This window comes from Chanodichthys erythropterus, chromosome 15 (assembly GCF_024489055.1).
Source record: "Chanodichthys erythropterus isolate Z2021 chromosome 15, ASM2448905v1, whole genome shotgun sequence".
NCBI classification, from domain to species: domain Eukaryota; kingdom Metazoa; phylum Chordata; class Actinopteri; order Cypriniformes; family Xenocyprididae; genus Chanodichthys; species Chanodichthys erythropterus.
Window position 1 is genome coordinate 10,793,154 of NC_090235.1, and position 17,263 is coordinate 10,810,416.

General features: G+C 38.1%; 2 protein-coding genes across 2 annotated transcripts in view; one reads left to right on the top strand and one right to left on the bottom strand.

The window, feature by feature from the left end:
* Positions 1 to 17,263, top strand: part of bop1 (BOP1 ribosomal biogenesis factor) — an 81,027-nt gene that overhangs the window by 22,234 nt on the left and 41,530 nt on the right. The window lies entirely within an intron of this gene.
* scxa (scleraxis bHLH transcription factor a) lies at positions 8,008 to 14,294 on the bottom strand. The gene is made up of 2 exons (XM_067411568.1): positions 13,410 to 14,294; positions 8,008 to 8,889 (listed from the first exon to the last, which is right to left on the bottom strand). Exons 1-2 carry the CDS (start codon positions 13,977 to 13,979, stop codon positions 8,851 to 8,853), a joined length of 609 nt encoding a protein of 202 aa, XP_067267669.1. The 5' UTR covers positions 13,980 to 14,294; the 3' UTR covers positions 8,008 to 8,850.

Consider the following 17,263-nt stretch of genomic DNA (forward strand, 5'->3'; position numbering starts at 1 on the left):
CTTTTTTTTTTCTTCGAGAGAAGCCAAAGTAGCCACCTGTCGTTCCACAGTTTTTAGGACTTCCTTTTCATCCGGTCTTCAGCACAACTCCCAGTTGGGCCAGCATGCATCCTGCCAGAAGACCTGATTGAAACCAACTGCCAGCGGGGGCTGCCTCAGTCTCTGTGAGGACATGAATGGAGATATGGAGAACGCATGCATTGAATGTTTACCTCAGATACAGGAAGGAGATGAGCTAGACTTCATTCGAAAATCCCACGACTGTTCAAAACGTAGTTAGCTGCCTACATCGTACTAACAGCATCCTAAACGAAACATCACAAGTGATTGATTTGGAAAGCTTTATGTAGGCAGCAACCTTGTGATTCACAAAAAACATATGGTGCTGTACACTAATCACTCTTGAAAATAAAGGTTTTTTATTGTCATCTATGGCAGGGTTATTATCGTTAACTGAAACCAAAACATTTTCATTACTTGAAATAAAATGAAACTTAAACTTGTTTTTAAGCTTGTTGCCAAGGAAAAACTTTTAATTTTCCTTTCAATTTACTACTGCTTGATTCTGTCATCATTTACTCATGTTCCTTTTTTGTGACGCAAAAGAAATATTTTGAAAATAATTGTTGCCTTTTTTCTTTTTTCTTTTTTGTAAATTATAGATTTAATTATATTTATATTATAAATTATGCTTATAATCTAGCACCAAAAGAGAAGCTTTTAGGGCTCACAGTGGTTTTCCACAAAAGTAAAAGCTAAATGGATGAAAATTAATAGATGAAGAATCTATAAATATTAAAATATTATATTGAAATTTTACAGTTGTACTTTAAAAAATAAAATTATTGTTATTATAAAATACTATTTTTTAATTTTTATTTTCTTATTTTGTTTATTTTATTTACTACTATTTTTTTTTTTTTAATAGTATTTTGTAGTCATTGATATCACAATTTTTTTCTTTGGGACAAAGATTTTTTGAAAAAATTATTTATTTATTTTTTTTTTCTCTCCATACACTGAAAGTCAATGGGGTCTTAAGTTGTATAAACCTCAACATTCTTCAGAAAATCTTTTTGTGTGTGTGTTATGCAGAAGAAAGTACATCCTACATGATTAAAATGACATGAGGGCATGAGTGACTGATGACAGAAAGTTTACTTTTGGTTCCTTTACAGTAAATGATGCCTCCCTATGTAGACAACACACTAGGTTTTGGAATAGAGCTTGTATCTCTTATTTTAGCAGACATTTTTTCCGCATTGTGTTAGAGAGATTTGATGCATGTTTTTGTACAACGAAGGTGGAAAACTAACTAAAGGAAAAAAGAAATATGGCCCGTTACCACCTTCTTGTTCAGCGTCTCTCCTCTGCTTCTGACGTAGATGCCTTCAGTCAGAGTTTCTCTGGGCCTGTCCTCATTTTAAAACCAAAATATGCTTTTGCAACCATACAGGCAAACTGCTCATCATGGACAGTGGAAGGAAAAAACACTCACTGGGATGTTTCGTTTAATGATATAAAGGAAAAGTCAAGCGCTTCGTTCTTGTGGCTTTGATTCGATGGCTTTCTCTTCTGTTATATGACCAGAGTCGTCGTGCAGAAAAGCTTCAGGGCCTCATTAGATATTTAATTTTCAATAAATAATGACTTTCTGAATGATGTACCGGATGCTCCAGGTGGGAAACCCATTTGAAACCTACGTTGCCAGAACGCAAACTTTCCACATGCGTCCTCCAAGGTTAAAGCCCCGTGTGCGAAGATCTGCAGATTATTTATTTATCGGTGCAGTGTGGTGCAGGATGGTGTGTTTTTTTTTTTTTTTGGTGGGGGGGGTTGCTGCAAGTAATGAGTGTTCGACCTTTTGACGACCTCTTTTGCGGTTTCACTATTTTAGAAATAATGACGGGATTTATTTTTATGGCCTTTGGTTCTGTATAAGACGTTGGGAAATTAAAAGTGGGCTCTACAGCTGCAGGTCTGTCAGGTGAATCCATTCTTCCGCCCGACAGCATGGCACCGTCCTCGCTGGGTGAAGCGGACAGGACAGGAGCGCTCTGATGCTGAACAGACAAGAATCGGGCTGGACGACGGGCCGTGCAGCTGTCATCTGTTAGCCATCCTCCAGACGGTCTCGCGGGACCCGGGGGAGGCTGGATTATTACCCCCACGTCCAGCCTTTCATGGAAAGAACTGTGTCTGCTCTGGTCATCGGCCTGCTCTGTTTTTAAACTGTTTAGGACGGTAATGAGGGGGACAATGTGTTTTCAGGTTTCATTTGCTGTTGCTTCCAATTTGTGACTTTGACATTGGTGAAACTCTATCTTTTGTTCCTGTTTTGTAAGTCGCTTTGGATAAAAGTGTCTGCTAAATGCATAAATAAATGTGACTTGATATGAGAATATTTAAACTCTACACTATACATTAATGTAGTGCTTTATACAATACTGATTGTTTCAAAGCAACTTCACAGTACTAAACAGGAAAATTACAGTGTTAATGTTGTAAAATTCATCAATTATGAAACAAATACAATTTTGAGCTATAAAGCAGTTCTACAGAAGACAATAGTGTTATTCAACATTATAAACACTTTGCGTTTTTGAAAAGTTTCACATTCACAATATGTCATTTTTAACAATTATGAAACTAATTCAATTCTATAAAACTATAAAGCAGCTCTACAGAAGACAATATTGTCATTATTCACCTCAGTTTAGTTTCAGTATTAATATAATTCAGTGTCAGTGTTGCAAAGATCATCAATTATAAAACAAAATCGATTCACCTATAAAGCAGCTCTACTGAAAACAATAGTGTCATTATCCAGCTCAAATTTTGTACTTATTCAATAGTTATTCAGTGGTGCTGTCAAATTGATAATATTACTGAATAAGTGTCTTAGCCCAACTAAGCAAGACAAAGGTGAAAGTGGCAAGGAACCAAAACTTAATCAGTAGTGGAGAAAAAACCTTCAATGCTGAACAGACGAGTTCTGTTCATAAACTTGCTTTGCAAAAGTCACCCATTTCATGATATTAAATGATGATATTCTCAGCAGTGACTGATGGGAAAGGCAGCTTAATTATTCGATAACTGATCATTTTGTGATTATTTGTACTGGCTCATAATGGTGTCTGTTGAAGAACAGAGTTCATAGTTTCCCTTGTGTCCGTTCCAAAATATACAGACAGTCTCGCCAATGAATAAACAGTTTTGGTTTACATCTTTTTTCTGTGAATTGAGTAAATTGTGTAAAATAAGAGTTTATTTCTTGTTCACAGTTCTTTGTAATTCACATTTGCTGCCATTAGATATTTCACATCTCAAATTATGTGTATATTAAAGGTGCCCTAGAACTTTTATTCACAAGATGTAATATAAGTCTAAGGTGTCCCCTGAATGCGTCTGTGAAGTTTCAGCTCAAAAAACCCTGTAGATTTTTTTTAAATAATTTTTTTTTAACTGCCTATTTTGGGGCATCATTAAATATGCGCCGATTCAGGCTGCGGCCCCTTTAAATCTTGCGCTCCCTACTCCTGAGCTTGCGACTATAAAACTGTGCATAAACAAAGTTCACACAGCTAATATAACCCTCAAATGGATATTTACAAAATGTTTGTCATGCATACTGCATGCATGCATCAAATCATGTGAGTATAGTATTTATTTGGATGTTTACATTTGATTCTGAATGAGTTTGAGGCTGTGCTCCATGGCTAAAGCTAACATTACACACTGTTGGAGAGATTTATAAAGAATGAAGTTGTGTTTATGAATTATACAGATTGCAAGTGTTTAAAAAATGAAAATAGCGACAGCTCTTGTCTCCGCGAATACAGTAAGAAACGATGGTAACTTTAATCACATTTAATCACATTTAACAGTACATTAGCAACATGCTAACGAAACATTTAGAAAGACAATTTACAAATATCGATAAAAATATCATGATATCATGGATCATGTCAGTTATTATTGCCCCATCTGCCATTTTTCGCTATTGTCCTTGCTTGCTTACCTAGTCTGATGATTCAGCTGTGCAGCTCCAGACATCCAGCACTTGTCTAATGCCTTGAACATGAGCTGGCATATGCAAATATTGGGGGCGTACATATTAATGATCCCAACTATGCAAATATTGGGGGCGTACATATTAATGATCCCAACTATGCAAATATTGGGGGCGTACATATTAATGATCCCGACTGTTACATAACAGTCGGTGTTATGTTGAGATTTTTCGGAGGTCTTTTAAACAAATGAGATTTATATAAGAAGGAGGAAACAATGGTGTTTGAGACTCACTGTATGTCTTTTCCATGTACTGAACTCTTGTTATTCAACTATGCCAAGGTCAACTCAATTTTTTAATTCTAGAAAAAAAGGATATACATTTTAATAAGAGACTTAAGAATTTGTGCATCAAAACCACTTCTTTTCTGGTAAAAAAAAAAAAAAAAAAAAAAACTTGATTGTCAAGTCAACAAATTTGCGACAGCTGCATGTAACATTTTTGACTAGCCAAACATGTCGGTCTTTGAGTAACGTCATTTATTTAGGCCACAAAATAAACTTAATTCTGTAAAATAAGTATAATGAACTATGCAAATGCATTTCGAATGTCTCCAGCACGTTTTTTAATCACCCAAAAATCAACATTGTTCACGATCACGCACGTTATCACGTCTGTAAAAAAACTCGTTTGGAATATTAGAACTAAAAAAATCGACATACATTCATTGGTATTCATCACTTCACTGAATACTTGCCAGGTAAGAAATAAATAATTATTATCTTATGATCCCTCTGTTTTCAAATCCACATAATTTGAATATCATGACATCGATATCTGTCAAAAAATAATGTGCACAATACATGAAGCATTTACGAGAAGCAGAGGTTCAGGAAGTATGTATGCCTTCCCTGGAAAACCCACACTGATGGATGTTTTGACCTAGAAGAGGGAGAAAATGTCGGCCTGAGCGGCTTCAACATGCTGTCTGTCAGAGATGATAATGTGCATAATACATAACGCACAAGTATAAATATGTTCTTCTCTCGACGAAATTAAATCAGAATGATCAGGGAACTGAGTAGAATACTTCACACTGCATGCTCAAGAGAACATATGCCGGATTTTATTCTTGATTGATTTTTTTTTCATAATTTTGTCAATAAATGAACTGTTAAATGAGTGATCTTGAGACGAATCCCTGTAGTCGTCCGATTTCACTCTCATATGTTGATGTAAGATATGTTATGATATACATTTACATGTATATTAAATATAAAACTAAATGTATTATTATATTTAAATATATTAAATATTATTATGTATGATATGATATTATTTAATGTGTATCAGTATTGAGCATGTCGGACCACTGCAACTAGAAATCTACTATTTATTTTAGCACACATTTCAGTTATTTTACACATTTCATACCTCCTTTGGTATAATTTTTTACACATTTCAGGTAGAACTCATTTTATTGTTCAAGTTTAATATCTTTTCCATATAGGTGGCCATAGTTTGTTTTATTCTTTTTAGTGCGTCCTCTGCTTGCAGTTTGTAGTCCGACATTAAGAGCAATTGAATTTCCATGAGCGACTAGAATGGCTTGTTTTCTTTTTTTAAAATCAGTGTATTTTAATGCATTGTCAATGCTGAATACTTCCCTTAGTCGTTGTTATTCTTCTGCATGAGTGTTGATGTCTATAGTAGCTGGATGCGAGGCCTGCGTCAGACACACAGGTAACCGGGTTCATGTGTGTCGATATGGAGCTGTTCTGTGTGCGCTGGTGAGATATGAGGGGATGACAGAATGACAGACCGGGGTGAACAGAGGGGTAAGACTCAGCGGGATGCCGCCCAGTGCTTTTCTTTTCGTCTTGCGTACCTCCACAGCCTCATCAGTAAGGATCACATACCGCTTCATTGACACCAAACTAGTTTGATTTACTTTTAAACTGAAAGCAATTGATAATGTAGTTGAAAAACAATCTCCTCTCAGCTCTCCAATTAATGATACTCCAGAGCTTGTGTGTCTCATCGCAAGTTTTTGCGGTTCTTTCGCCAATCATGGAGAAACTTCTTAACGGCAGATTTATTTATAAATGAAATCCAGATGGGGCGTTTAACAAAAGTTAAATAATTAGCTGTTTTTGCAATGGTCGAATTGAAATATCATCGAAGCTCGGTATGAAATATCACCCGTGAGCTGCTCTTTTGTCTATATGTTTTTTTTTTTTTTGTTGTTTTTTTCCTTAAGAAGAAGCTGAATGTTTTAGGCATTAACTACAAAAACAATCACAAGAATGCAATTTTTATAATATTAACGTAATGTCAAAAGATTAAAATAAAGCTCTCTTCTTTTTTAGATTAGTTTAACAAAGCAGAGAGTCGGTTTAGTTACCCGAGAGGAGAGATGGAGTGATTTTAGTTTGCCGAGCCGGTTTTGGAAGGTGTAGACGGTGATATGTGAGTCGAAACTCTCAAGACCAAGACAAAATTTGTCCGAACTTCCGCTCACCCTTTTTTTTGGCGCTGTCAGGGGTGTACGCTGCCAGGACCGCTGCCAAAAGCTTTACCTGCGAATCCCATCTGCGCCACCACACGGAACAGCTGTCTGTCTGACAGGCCTCACTTCCTGTGCCGTCCACCTCAGTTCGGTCGTCTGTTTTGCCTCACACTTCCTCCTGTCCTCTGACACACAAGATCCAACCAACACCACTGTGGCGTAGTGACTATTATAACAACTTTGCATTATTGTGTTTGTTTTTTTACATCATTTATTTGGCTGAAATCCAAAGAAAAAAGTTAGCCAAGTAAAGCACCTACTTTAGGACCATGCAGTGAACTAAATTAACATGTAAGCACTGATGTTACTTTGTCTAATACCTATTTAACAACTTCTGCCTTTAAGCAAATCAGCCTGACGTAATGTGATTAATATTCATGATCTGATAAAGTTTATATTGTGCTGCTTCTTAGTTCTTCTTAAACACCACAGTGATTATAGACTGTTCTAAATCGCCCCTATTTGACCCTCATTCACTGTTCTCTACATTATTTCACTAAAATAGTCCACTTGAAGGAGTGAATGAAAACAAGTGAGTGAATTCGGACTGCCACTTTTGCATAGTTTGTGCTTGCTGTTTAATAATGAAACTTGGCAAACTGGCAGCTCCAGTAGAAATGAAACAGATTTATCTTGAGCTCCGTCATGGACTAGCATGTATAAACTTTAATGAAACAATTTAATAATCAATTAAAAAGGAATGTGTGTGCTATTATGTTGTACCCACATTGGACCAGCGGTTTGGAAACTGGATGGATTGATTCAGCTGCGGGCGCCATCTTCTGGCGCACTCGATAACTATGGTTTTGGACACCAATACAAATGCCTGTCCCCTCAAATAGTGCCCTATTTAAGGACACAGCCTAGGAGTTCTCAACCAATTAAATGTTGGAAGTATAAGACAAAACAAGTATTTAAAAAAAGGCAAAAACAACAAAAAATCAAGATGTTTCATTTTAAAATGTGATTTCTAGACCTGGGTTAAGTCATGTAAATTCTTCTTAAACCAACTCTGTAGGCATTTTATAATGAATACAGCATTTTTCTAGTTGTGCCAAGCTATATTTTACCTGGCAGAATGAGATAAAATATTTAATCAGATAGAAATTCTGAGTTAAAAAATATTATTAGAATTATTTATTCTTAAATCATGAAAAACTGAAAATATCATGGGGTCTTTGCATATTGTTGTTTACAATAGAGAGTTCTAGATTGAAAAAAGTTGAGAACCACTGCTATAGATTATAAACAACTGTTCTTGCCAGTTATAGTTGCTAATATCATATAAAACTGAAGTATCATGTCTTGAGTCTGTGAAATATAAAACGATATAAGTGACTCTAGATGTGTTTGTATTTCTTAACTTTAGGAAGGATAAACTACGTCCAGATTAAAAACCGAAAGAGAATGTGAAATTAAATATTTACACTTGGAGGACGCGTGATGAGAGATGATCTACAGAGATGATAAAATGAAAGTGTTGATCTTTATCTGGAGGGACTGGTCTTAATTACAGAACTGCTTGATGGCAAAGATATCCAAACATCTTTGACATGTTGAACCATGCTAGAAAGAAACGCAGGTGGTTTTCACTCTGTTTGTTCAGTAATTTTTAATTTAAACAATGAGGAATATATGTAATTTGCCATATTAGACATACAGTATATACTGCATTTATTGAATTTATTGTGTTTCATAGTCAGGCTAAGTGTCTTTTGTGTTTTTGTCAGAAATAACGTGTCACATCTATTTGCATCCATTAATGTCCTTGATATGAGCACAATCCCAGAGTCCTTTAGAGTCCTCTAGAGATTTTTTTAATATAGCAGGATGTTCCGTCATTGTTTTGCTTTGCAAAGTTGGGCTCTGTATTCTGTGTCTTCTTTGATTGTTTGCAATCTTGTGAATGCTGTCCTCTTCTTTGGATAGTCTTTGGCGAATAGCTTTACCTCAACTCCCTGTGGTCAAAGATAAACATTTGGTGTAGCTTGGTGTGTAAAAGCATGGAAAAGGTGGAAATGGATGAAGTCTGTGGCGGGATGTTCAGCTCTTGCGTAATCAAGTTGCTGCAGTCTGGTCTTTTTCCAGTCATACTTTTTTTTCTTTTTTTTTCCCTTCAATAAAAATGCTCCAGTCCAAAGGCGATTTACAAATACTTAAATATGAATTGATATTTGCATATATATACACCATAACATTGCATTGCAGTCAACAGTTTTTGTACACTGGTAATGCTAATGTTTTGTAAATCCATTCACGGTGTGGCTTAACTCCTCAGGGCTGATTTCCTCTCTCTGTCTTTGCTCTGCAATGGAAGAAAACAATCCATTAGTAACGAATGTCAGGTCAAAAACTTTTTTTTTCTCATTGTTAAATTAATATATATTTTATATTTATATATAAATATTTATTTTTTAAGAATATATATGAATATATATATATATGTTTAGGTCAGTTATTTATCTAAAAATTTGTGAATGCTTAATATTCATTTTCAGTTTTTCAGTTGTTGGCTCTTGAGGGTTCATGTCATCATTCTCCCTGTGGGATGGTGGTTTGGCATTAACGTGCCTGCTGTTTTTCTCCTATCACCTTTCCGTTTGCGGTAGCACGCGCACACACACCTGGCTCACATTTCCCAGTTTGCTTTGCTTAGAACAGGAGCAGATGGAATGCCATCGTTCCTGCGGCCCCCATCTGATGTAGGCGGAGTTTCTAGTCAAAACACTCAACCTTAACTGATGAAGTCAGACAGAATCCCATTTGAAAATAACCCTGACCCTCAACGTTTTCCTTTCTTTCTTTCCTTCTTTTTTTTTTTTTTGCTCCCATTTTTTTTTTTCACCAGCCCCTCCTTTAAGTTCAGTGCCACTTTAAAGTCACCAGCGCTCTGACTCCAGGGATCACTTACTGCTAAACTAATAGGATTTTGCCTACATTTGCTTTTCATATCCTGTCTAACACGCCGTAAAGAAATTATTATTGCTGGAGCTTACGTCCAAATGCCCAGATTGATCGTTCGCTCCCCTTGGTCTGAAGTCCTTTATAAACACATTATTTCCAAGTACTTTGAGGCAGGAAACAAATCACAGCAAATTCTCAAATATCTTCATATCAATATATTGGTGCTCACCTCTTTTTTTTTTTTTCTTTCTTTTTCCCTTCCCCTTCAAGCGTCTATGGGGCTCTTAACACAAATATTTGGTTTCACCTTAGGTTGACGAGCAACGTTGACAGCTTGCTAAAGATCACAATGAGATGGTGTGTGTGCATGCATGTGTTTAGACGTGTAATTCTAGCCTCTCAGTGGTGACAGGACCAGGTAGATTATTAAAACCAGTCTTCTGTTTGAGCTAATCCCAATATACGAGTTTTGCGCCCTTTGAATGCACCATTTACATGCTTTTGATTGTTTTTATAGTGTTCGGGAGTATTTGCACAGACCTTTTTGCTGCTGCCCACAAGCAAAAACACTAGTTTCCCTTCATTTATGGGTATGAAGCGTACCGCCCCACCTGTGGTAAAGGATGACCCATTTCCAGCCCAACTTTAATTCATGTGGCCTCACTTTCCAGAAGGTATTGAAGTATTCACATTTGGCAGTTTTATAAGATCCCGCTTTTGGCCAAATCTTTCAGGATTCATTCGAATAAAACGGCAGTTTACGGAGGAAAAAATGTTGGCTCTTTAGTGTGCGCTGCTAATACTTCTAATAATTTCATATTGTGTCAAATGTTCAGGCTCCCGTTAGAGTGAAGGCATCTAAACTCTTCCATATGCTCGTAATGAGAGAAGTCTTGATAATTATCCAGAAAATATTACCCATGTTACTACTTATTGGGTTACCATCTCAGCAGATGCCATAACTGCGAGGAAGCTGTCCCATCTACCCCAAAAAAGTCATTTTCTGAGTAGTAGAACAGTCAGGTTTGGATAGATTGCATAACCAATGTCCTCACCTTCGACAAACCAAATATCTGCCACTGAAGACTAGTGTGGTTTAGCCAAATGGGCTAGATGTAGTATCAAAACAACTCAAAAATGGTACATTTCTGGTACAGCCCTGTGATGTTGAAAATACTAGTTACTTCGTGCGTGAGTGAGTGTGTGCATGTGCAAATATTGAGATGCAGTCCAAGATGAAAATAAATGCAGATAAAAATGCCAGATGAATCAAAACCTGGAAAATGTTTAGGGTAAAATCTATCATTTTTATATAGACACAAATCTGTTTGAGTCTTGAACGTCTTAGCAGGCAAAAGTAGCAGTTTTCTGCTGTACGACTGTCTGCGTTTGATTTAAAAGTCAGTTTCACCCGTCCGCTGGAGAATCTCGACGCAGCTGTCTGTTCTGTGTCAGCTTACAGACGCCTAACTTTGGCGAAAACCCGAACATTTGAATTCAGTTATACCTCTACGTCTTTCCCCTGGTGTGTGTGTGTTCCTTATTTCGTCTTTCTCTTTCTTTAGAAACAATAAAGCCGTGCGTCTTGGCTGAGTGATACTTTCACGGCGTAATGAGCACTAAGTAGGGGTAAAAGAGACGAGTGCGGTTTTGGAGCACACAAACCCACTTCTGAAAGTGCACTACAAAGGCAAGGCCCAGTCTGTTTCAAATATCTGCCTGCCACTGGAATCCCGAAGACATGGGCGTATTTCTCGATTGGACTTACAAAGATCTATCATTTCGTTTTGTACGGATTAAGGTTACTGCCTGAAATGCGAGTGTTGGCCTTTGGCCTGTTGTTGTTCATAACTGTGTGGTTTCTATGGGATTTTCAACAACAGTTTAACCACAAACAGTTTAGCAAGTTAAAGGACCGGCTATGTTGTGTACATTTGTGTCAGTCTCTTTATATACTGTGTGGTTTGTACAATATCAAACATTTAAGAATTAGATGCGGATACTTAAAGATGCTCATTGAGTTGCTAATTTGTGGTTGACTGATTTCTAGAGAGCAACAGTGGCCAATGTCCAATATATTGCCAGTATTTATTTAGCCAATATAGCTGTCTGACTACATGAATTGGACACGCAGGCTTGTTTATTTAAGTTGATACTTTAGGAAAACTGAGATAATTTTGTTGCACAAAATGATCAAATAGCAGCCGATTAAATCAGTTTTGCCTAATATTAATTGCTTCATCAGAACTGCTTATTAGTTTTTAGGGATTCACGGGCACTTTCTTCTTCACATTTATTAGTTAAAGTGTTTTTGCTACAAGATAAATCCATCTAAATCTTAATTTTAATGATCTTTATGCTCTCAGCTCGAATTAATGTGCAAAGACCACTGTTTCCCTTTCAGAAATCTGTAAAAATCCTTTTCCGAAAGATTTATGAAGGTCCAAGCGGGTTGTGTGTCGTGCTTGACAAGGATATTAATTGGGCAACAAGGAAGAGACTAAGAACAACACAGGATGTTTGAGTGAAACTCAGAGGTTGGTGCACGGCTACTTGGGGGAAAATACCCCGCAGCAGATGTTCCCTAGATTCTCGTGGACTGATATATAGATCACGGACCATTTACATTTGCATATTTATGCCTCCCACTTGCTCATTTGTCATAAATGGCCCAAACTAGGTTTGTTGTAATTCACCCGCGCGGTGCCGAGTATCCACTGTGGAATCGATTGCTGCTATTGTTGCTATTCTTTTATTGTTTATTTCCTTCGCTACAGACTTTACTTTAAAAGAAAAAAGAAAATTTAGCTCAATGGCTTCTGGAAGCACTTCAGGTTTTTGAGGATTAAACACACGTTGCGGTGGTGAGATACCCTGACCAAAAATGCTCTTGTGTCATGGCGGAGTGTAATTGTCTTGAGCGTGTGTTATATTTCAACTTCTGACAGTTCTTCGCCATGCAAGTTTAAATTACAGTTTTCCCCCTGTTTTTGGTTTGGTGTCATTGTATTCCTCACAGCCAGAGTGTGATTTACGGTTTTATTTTTAATGTGCTGCGGTGCTGGCTCCACGGGCCAAGGTCAGTGCAGTCACGCTCGCCGGGGAAAGAGATGGATGATGTGTTTGTATATTACCTGACAGTCTCTTTGTTGATTGGATATTTTCCATTGGGGTACATTTAATCCGATCTTTCACTGCATCTGTCTATGAGGTCATGGTAGCAGCGCACTCTGTAACAGAGATATCGCCCTTGATGGAAAAGGACAAGTGGATGAAGTCATAACTCAGCTTCAGAGTGCCGAGGACGGTTTTCACTGTCAAAACGTTATCTTGGGGAGGCTGGAATTACGACGCAGATTCGCTAAAAGATGATGTTGTAGGAGCGTTCATGACAGACTGTTTAAAACCACTAGTTGCTCATGCTTCGGAAAACATGTACCAAATTATACCTTATCAGCTTTCTGTAGTCTTAAAAGTTTTTGCAGTGCCAGTTCTAGAAGTAAGGAGTATGGTTTGTGTATTTTAACTGCTTTGTTGTGGTTAAAAGTTAGATACACAAAAATACTTTGTAGAAAGAAAACAAACCCTTGCAACTACTTGTTTGAAAGGTAGCCTAAAAAGCATTTTTGTTGGGCTGTCAAAAGTTTATTTACCTTGGTACTCTTGTTAAGTTAAACAGCCTTTATTTTCTAACATTGGACATTAAAGATTATCTCAACTGTATCCTGACTAACCTTGCCTTGAGTCATTGCCCTCGGTGACCTTACTAGCAGAGAATGAATCAGACCCGCTCTTGTCCCTCCCTGAGGTTCAGCTGTATTTCACACCTCTGTCAGTATTTCTTCAGCTTGTTTGTGGACTTGAACAAGTCCAGATCATTGCACAACCTTAACGGAGAACACCTGCATGCTTCTTACTCACCAGTTTCCTCTGGTTGCTGAGGCAAAACGTGCAGATCTGTTTGGGCTGCGAGTTCTCCGAGTCCCGGCTGGGTGAGCTGTGGTGGTGGTAGTAGTTTGAGGTTGAGGGCCCTCCGCTGTGGCAAGGCTGGCCGTCCCCGCAAGCTTCACCCACCAGGAGAACGTTTCCCAGGTGAGATATGTAACTGGATGCCAACCGTAAGGTCTCGATCTTTGACAGCTTCCGGTCGGCAGGCTCTGTGGGAATGAGAGTCCTCAATGCGGTGAAGGCTGTATTGACGCTGTTGGTGCGGTCCCGCTCCCGTGCGTTGGCTGCGTTGCGTTGACGTCCCTCTGGCAACGGACCAATTATGTTGGTGGAATTGGGTGGTGTTGGAATCAGCCGTCCGCCACCACTTACTCCAGGTTTTCTCTTTCTTCCAACTTTAACTTCATACCCAGAGGCATCCAAGCGAAATGAGCGGTCGTCTGAGCCCGAGCTCTCGCTGCCGTTTTCATCGTCCTCCGACATCATTGAGATCTCCGAGTACAGGTATCGGCTGGGAGCCGGTCGCACCATCGCGAAAGACATTGTCAGCAGGTGCTGAAACTTCCAAACCTCTCCACGGTAATCTTGAATGTTTCTTGCAAGACTCTAGAGTTCGTAATGCATGAGGCTCTCAGCTTTGGAACCCTCTCCGGATAGTCCTCTGGTACAGTTGCACTCTGGTATTACATTGCTATGCCACTGCAGACCCTTTGAATTGAGTTCTTCTTCACAGTCAGACTTGGAGAATTGATCCTGAAGGGTTGAACTTGCTGTTTGTACTCACTCACATCCCATCAGCACTTCTCTACATGAGCTGAAATCAGCGTCTTGCTTCCTCAAACACACATGCACACTCCTCCTCCGGCTCTCTGTCCCTGTGCAGTGCTGGCTCTCCCCCCTGAACAGAGACCCACGTGTGGTTTCACTGAGTGTTTCAGTATGGTTGTGCTTTATAGGTTGTGGGAGTGTCTGGTATGATTCCTCCCTCTCTCCCTCTCTCTCTCTCTCCCTCTGTCCCTCTCTCTCTCCCTCTGTCCATCCTTCTCTTTTACTGCTTATGCAAATATCCCAGCTGGCGGCTCAGGCAGGGAGCAAAGTGGTTCTATACAGCTATCAACATCAGTTTTTTTAAAACTCCCAGTTAATAATGGCCTTTCTTTTTTCCTGCTTGCTAGCTTTAGTGGTTTGAAATCATTCTTCCTGGCTTTCCTTCTCTTTTGCTTTCTTCCTATCTTTCTTCCTATCTTTCTTCCTATCTTTCTTTCTTTCTTTCTTTCTTTCTTTCTTTCTTTCTTTCTTTCTTTCTTTCTTTCTTTCTTTCTTTCTTTCTTTCTTTCTTTCTTTCTTTCTTTCTTTCTTTCTTTCTTTCTTTCTTTCTTTCTTTCTTTCTTAGATTGTTTCATTTTTCTTTTTTCCTTTTGTTTTTATTTATCTTGCTCTTTCTGTTTCTTATTCTCTTCCTTCATTCTTTTTTTCTGTCTTGCCTTCTTATTTGTTTACTAGCTTTCCTTTGACACTTTCTATCTTTATTTTTCCCTCGCTTCTTTCTTCAACACTTCATTTACAGTTATTCTGCATCCTAGAGGGACTCTCACACTCTAGGTCTTCCCACTGGAGATCTATAAAGTGTGGGTCATTCTTTTACCGATTCTTCCTCCTCCCCTTGAACTCTCTAGCCATCAACTTACCTCAGTGGTGGTTTTACAGGGACCAGTGTGTCAGAGTAGGACCATACCAGGGCCAGTCTTTTGCGGTGAGTGTGCACTCCCATGGTTTTTATTTCCGCTCTGAGTCAGTGAGTGTCCAGTAGCTTGATGGACCGTGTTGTCCATGAAGATGAGTTGGTTGTTTCACACTTTAACACATTGTCGTTTTGTCTGGCTGGACCGGTTTAGTCACGGGAGGGAAATAGCAACATAACATCATCCAGCGGGGCCATAACTCAGATTGTAACACCTGTTCCTCTCTCAGACATTACCAGTAATCAGTTTATGATGAAATGAAGATAAGCCCTCTGAGAAATGGATTTTAGTCATGTTGTTTTTGAGGAAAGGATATATTGGAGGATAATGTTGAGGAAAGTTATATGGTTTTGTTACTTTATAGCCAGTAGTCATTAAAAAATAATCCCAAAACATTATTGAAATGTTCAAATATTGACTTGATTTTACTATCCTTATGGGTTTCATTGAAGGACAGTCACACAAGAACACCGTGCTAGTTCTCCCAGAAAAGAAAATAAAGTGCTTGAGTTAGACAAGTTGTGTCCATGTAGGGAAACGCAGGTCGTTTCTCATCCTAACGTGAATAAAAGAGGCACAAGGTAAAAAATGAAATGCATTTCTGTACGACGCAATCATTTGATGGATTTTAAGGGCACTCCTTGATGTCATTATAATTTCAACTCCTATTTACCCTCTGGAAAATATGAAGATATGAATGGCGGCTTGACATTTTCCCCCGTTCATTTTCTCTAGATTTCATATTTTTGACATTAGCTCAAGCGGACATTAGTCTGGCGGTGTAATGATGTGGCTTTCGTACCATTTCTCTGCAAATGATGGCTTGAGATGGAGATGATGAAAAAGACGTTTTGAGGACGTGGTAAATCCATATTAATGCCGTCTCGTGTTTAGTCTCTTTGAACCGCAGCCTCATTAATAAGCGATGCGAGTTAAAGGCCAGACAGGATATCTGATTTCCGGCGTTTGCTCGTGGTCAAAACCACAAAAGAGGCGGATCCTCTCAAAAGCTCTTTCTGTACTTTTAGGTCTCATTTTTGGGACATATTAATGCGTTATTTATTATGAATAGTAGTGATACCTACATTTCAAGCTAGACTATACACACTTTTCCATTTTAAGCAGAATTTATTCCCCGAATGGCCATTTGAAACCCATCGTCATGAAGAACAGGAACGTAACACTTAACACCTGAAACTTGCTTTCTCTTTAAATTTAAGATGGAAAACGTTCCCAGTCTGTAGGGGCATGGAGCCTTTGTGTTTCATGTTTTCATTAATGAAAACGGTTTTGTTAATGGCTGCTGCGAGTGAAGGGATTTATATTCCTTTGAGTGGGAGCGCACTCTTTAATTTTATTCTTGTAAAAGAGAATTTTGACCTGGTTTAACTAGCAGCAGTAAATCACTAGTTGAGTTTTTAACACGATTGTATTGAAATAATGTTTTCCGCATGTCGAAACATGTACGATTATCCTGTTCCGAATGGACTTTTCCTCTTCTTTTTTAGGGCAATTGGAATAAAACCTTAAAGATGTTTTTTCCTTTCTTGAAACCAATTTTGAAGTAGAATGGCTTTACCAGTCACTAGTCAGATGTATTCTCTCCCCAGACTGAAAAGTATCAGTTGCACGTCTGCAAAGATTGTGTCTTCGTTAAGAGGTGAGCAAGCGCTTCACTATGAAATCATCAACGTTTTGGAGTCTCAGATGTTGTGCTTGTGCTTGCTTCTGATGCAAATGAATCATTGTTTTTAATCCATTCATTTAGTTCAAACCCATTTGCATGGTATTTATAAATTGCTTCTACGAAATTTGTTTAGGAGTCAAACTGTGAAGTGAGTGATATATTGGAAATATAACACAATACAACTATATGAAAATGAAGTGATCGTTCATGGAGGCACTTGTGAATGTTTATGAATGGTGAGTTGACTCAGTAAATTGTTTTATCATTGAAATATACCATGATTAGATATATTTCTCAGGTGTTAATTTTGTAAAGCGGTGCCAATATAATCATATTGCGATATCTTTTTAAAGACACGTTTTTGCTTTGCACCTGATGACAAGGGTTTTTAGGCTTGT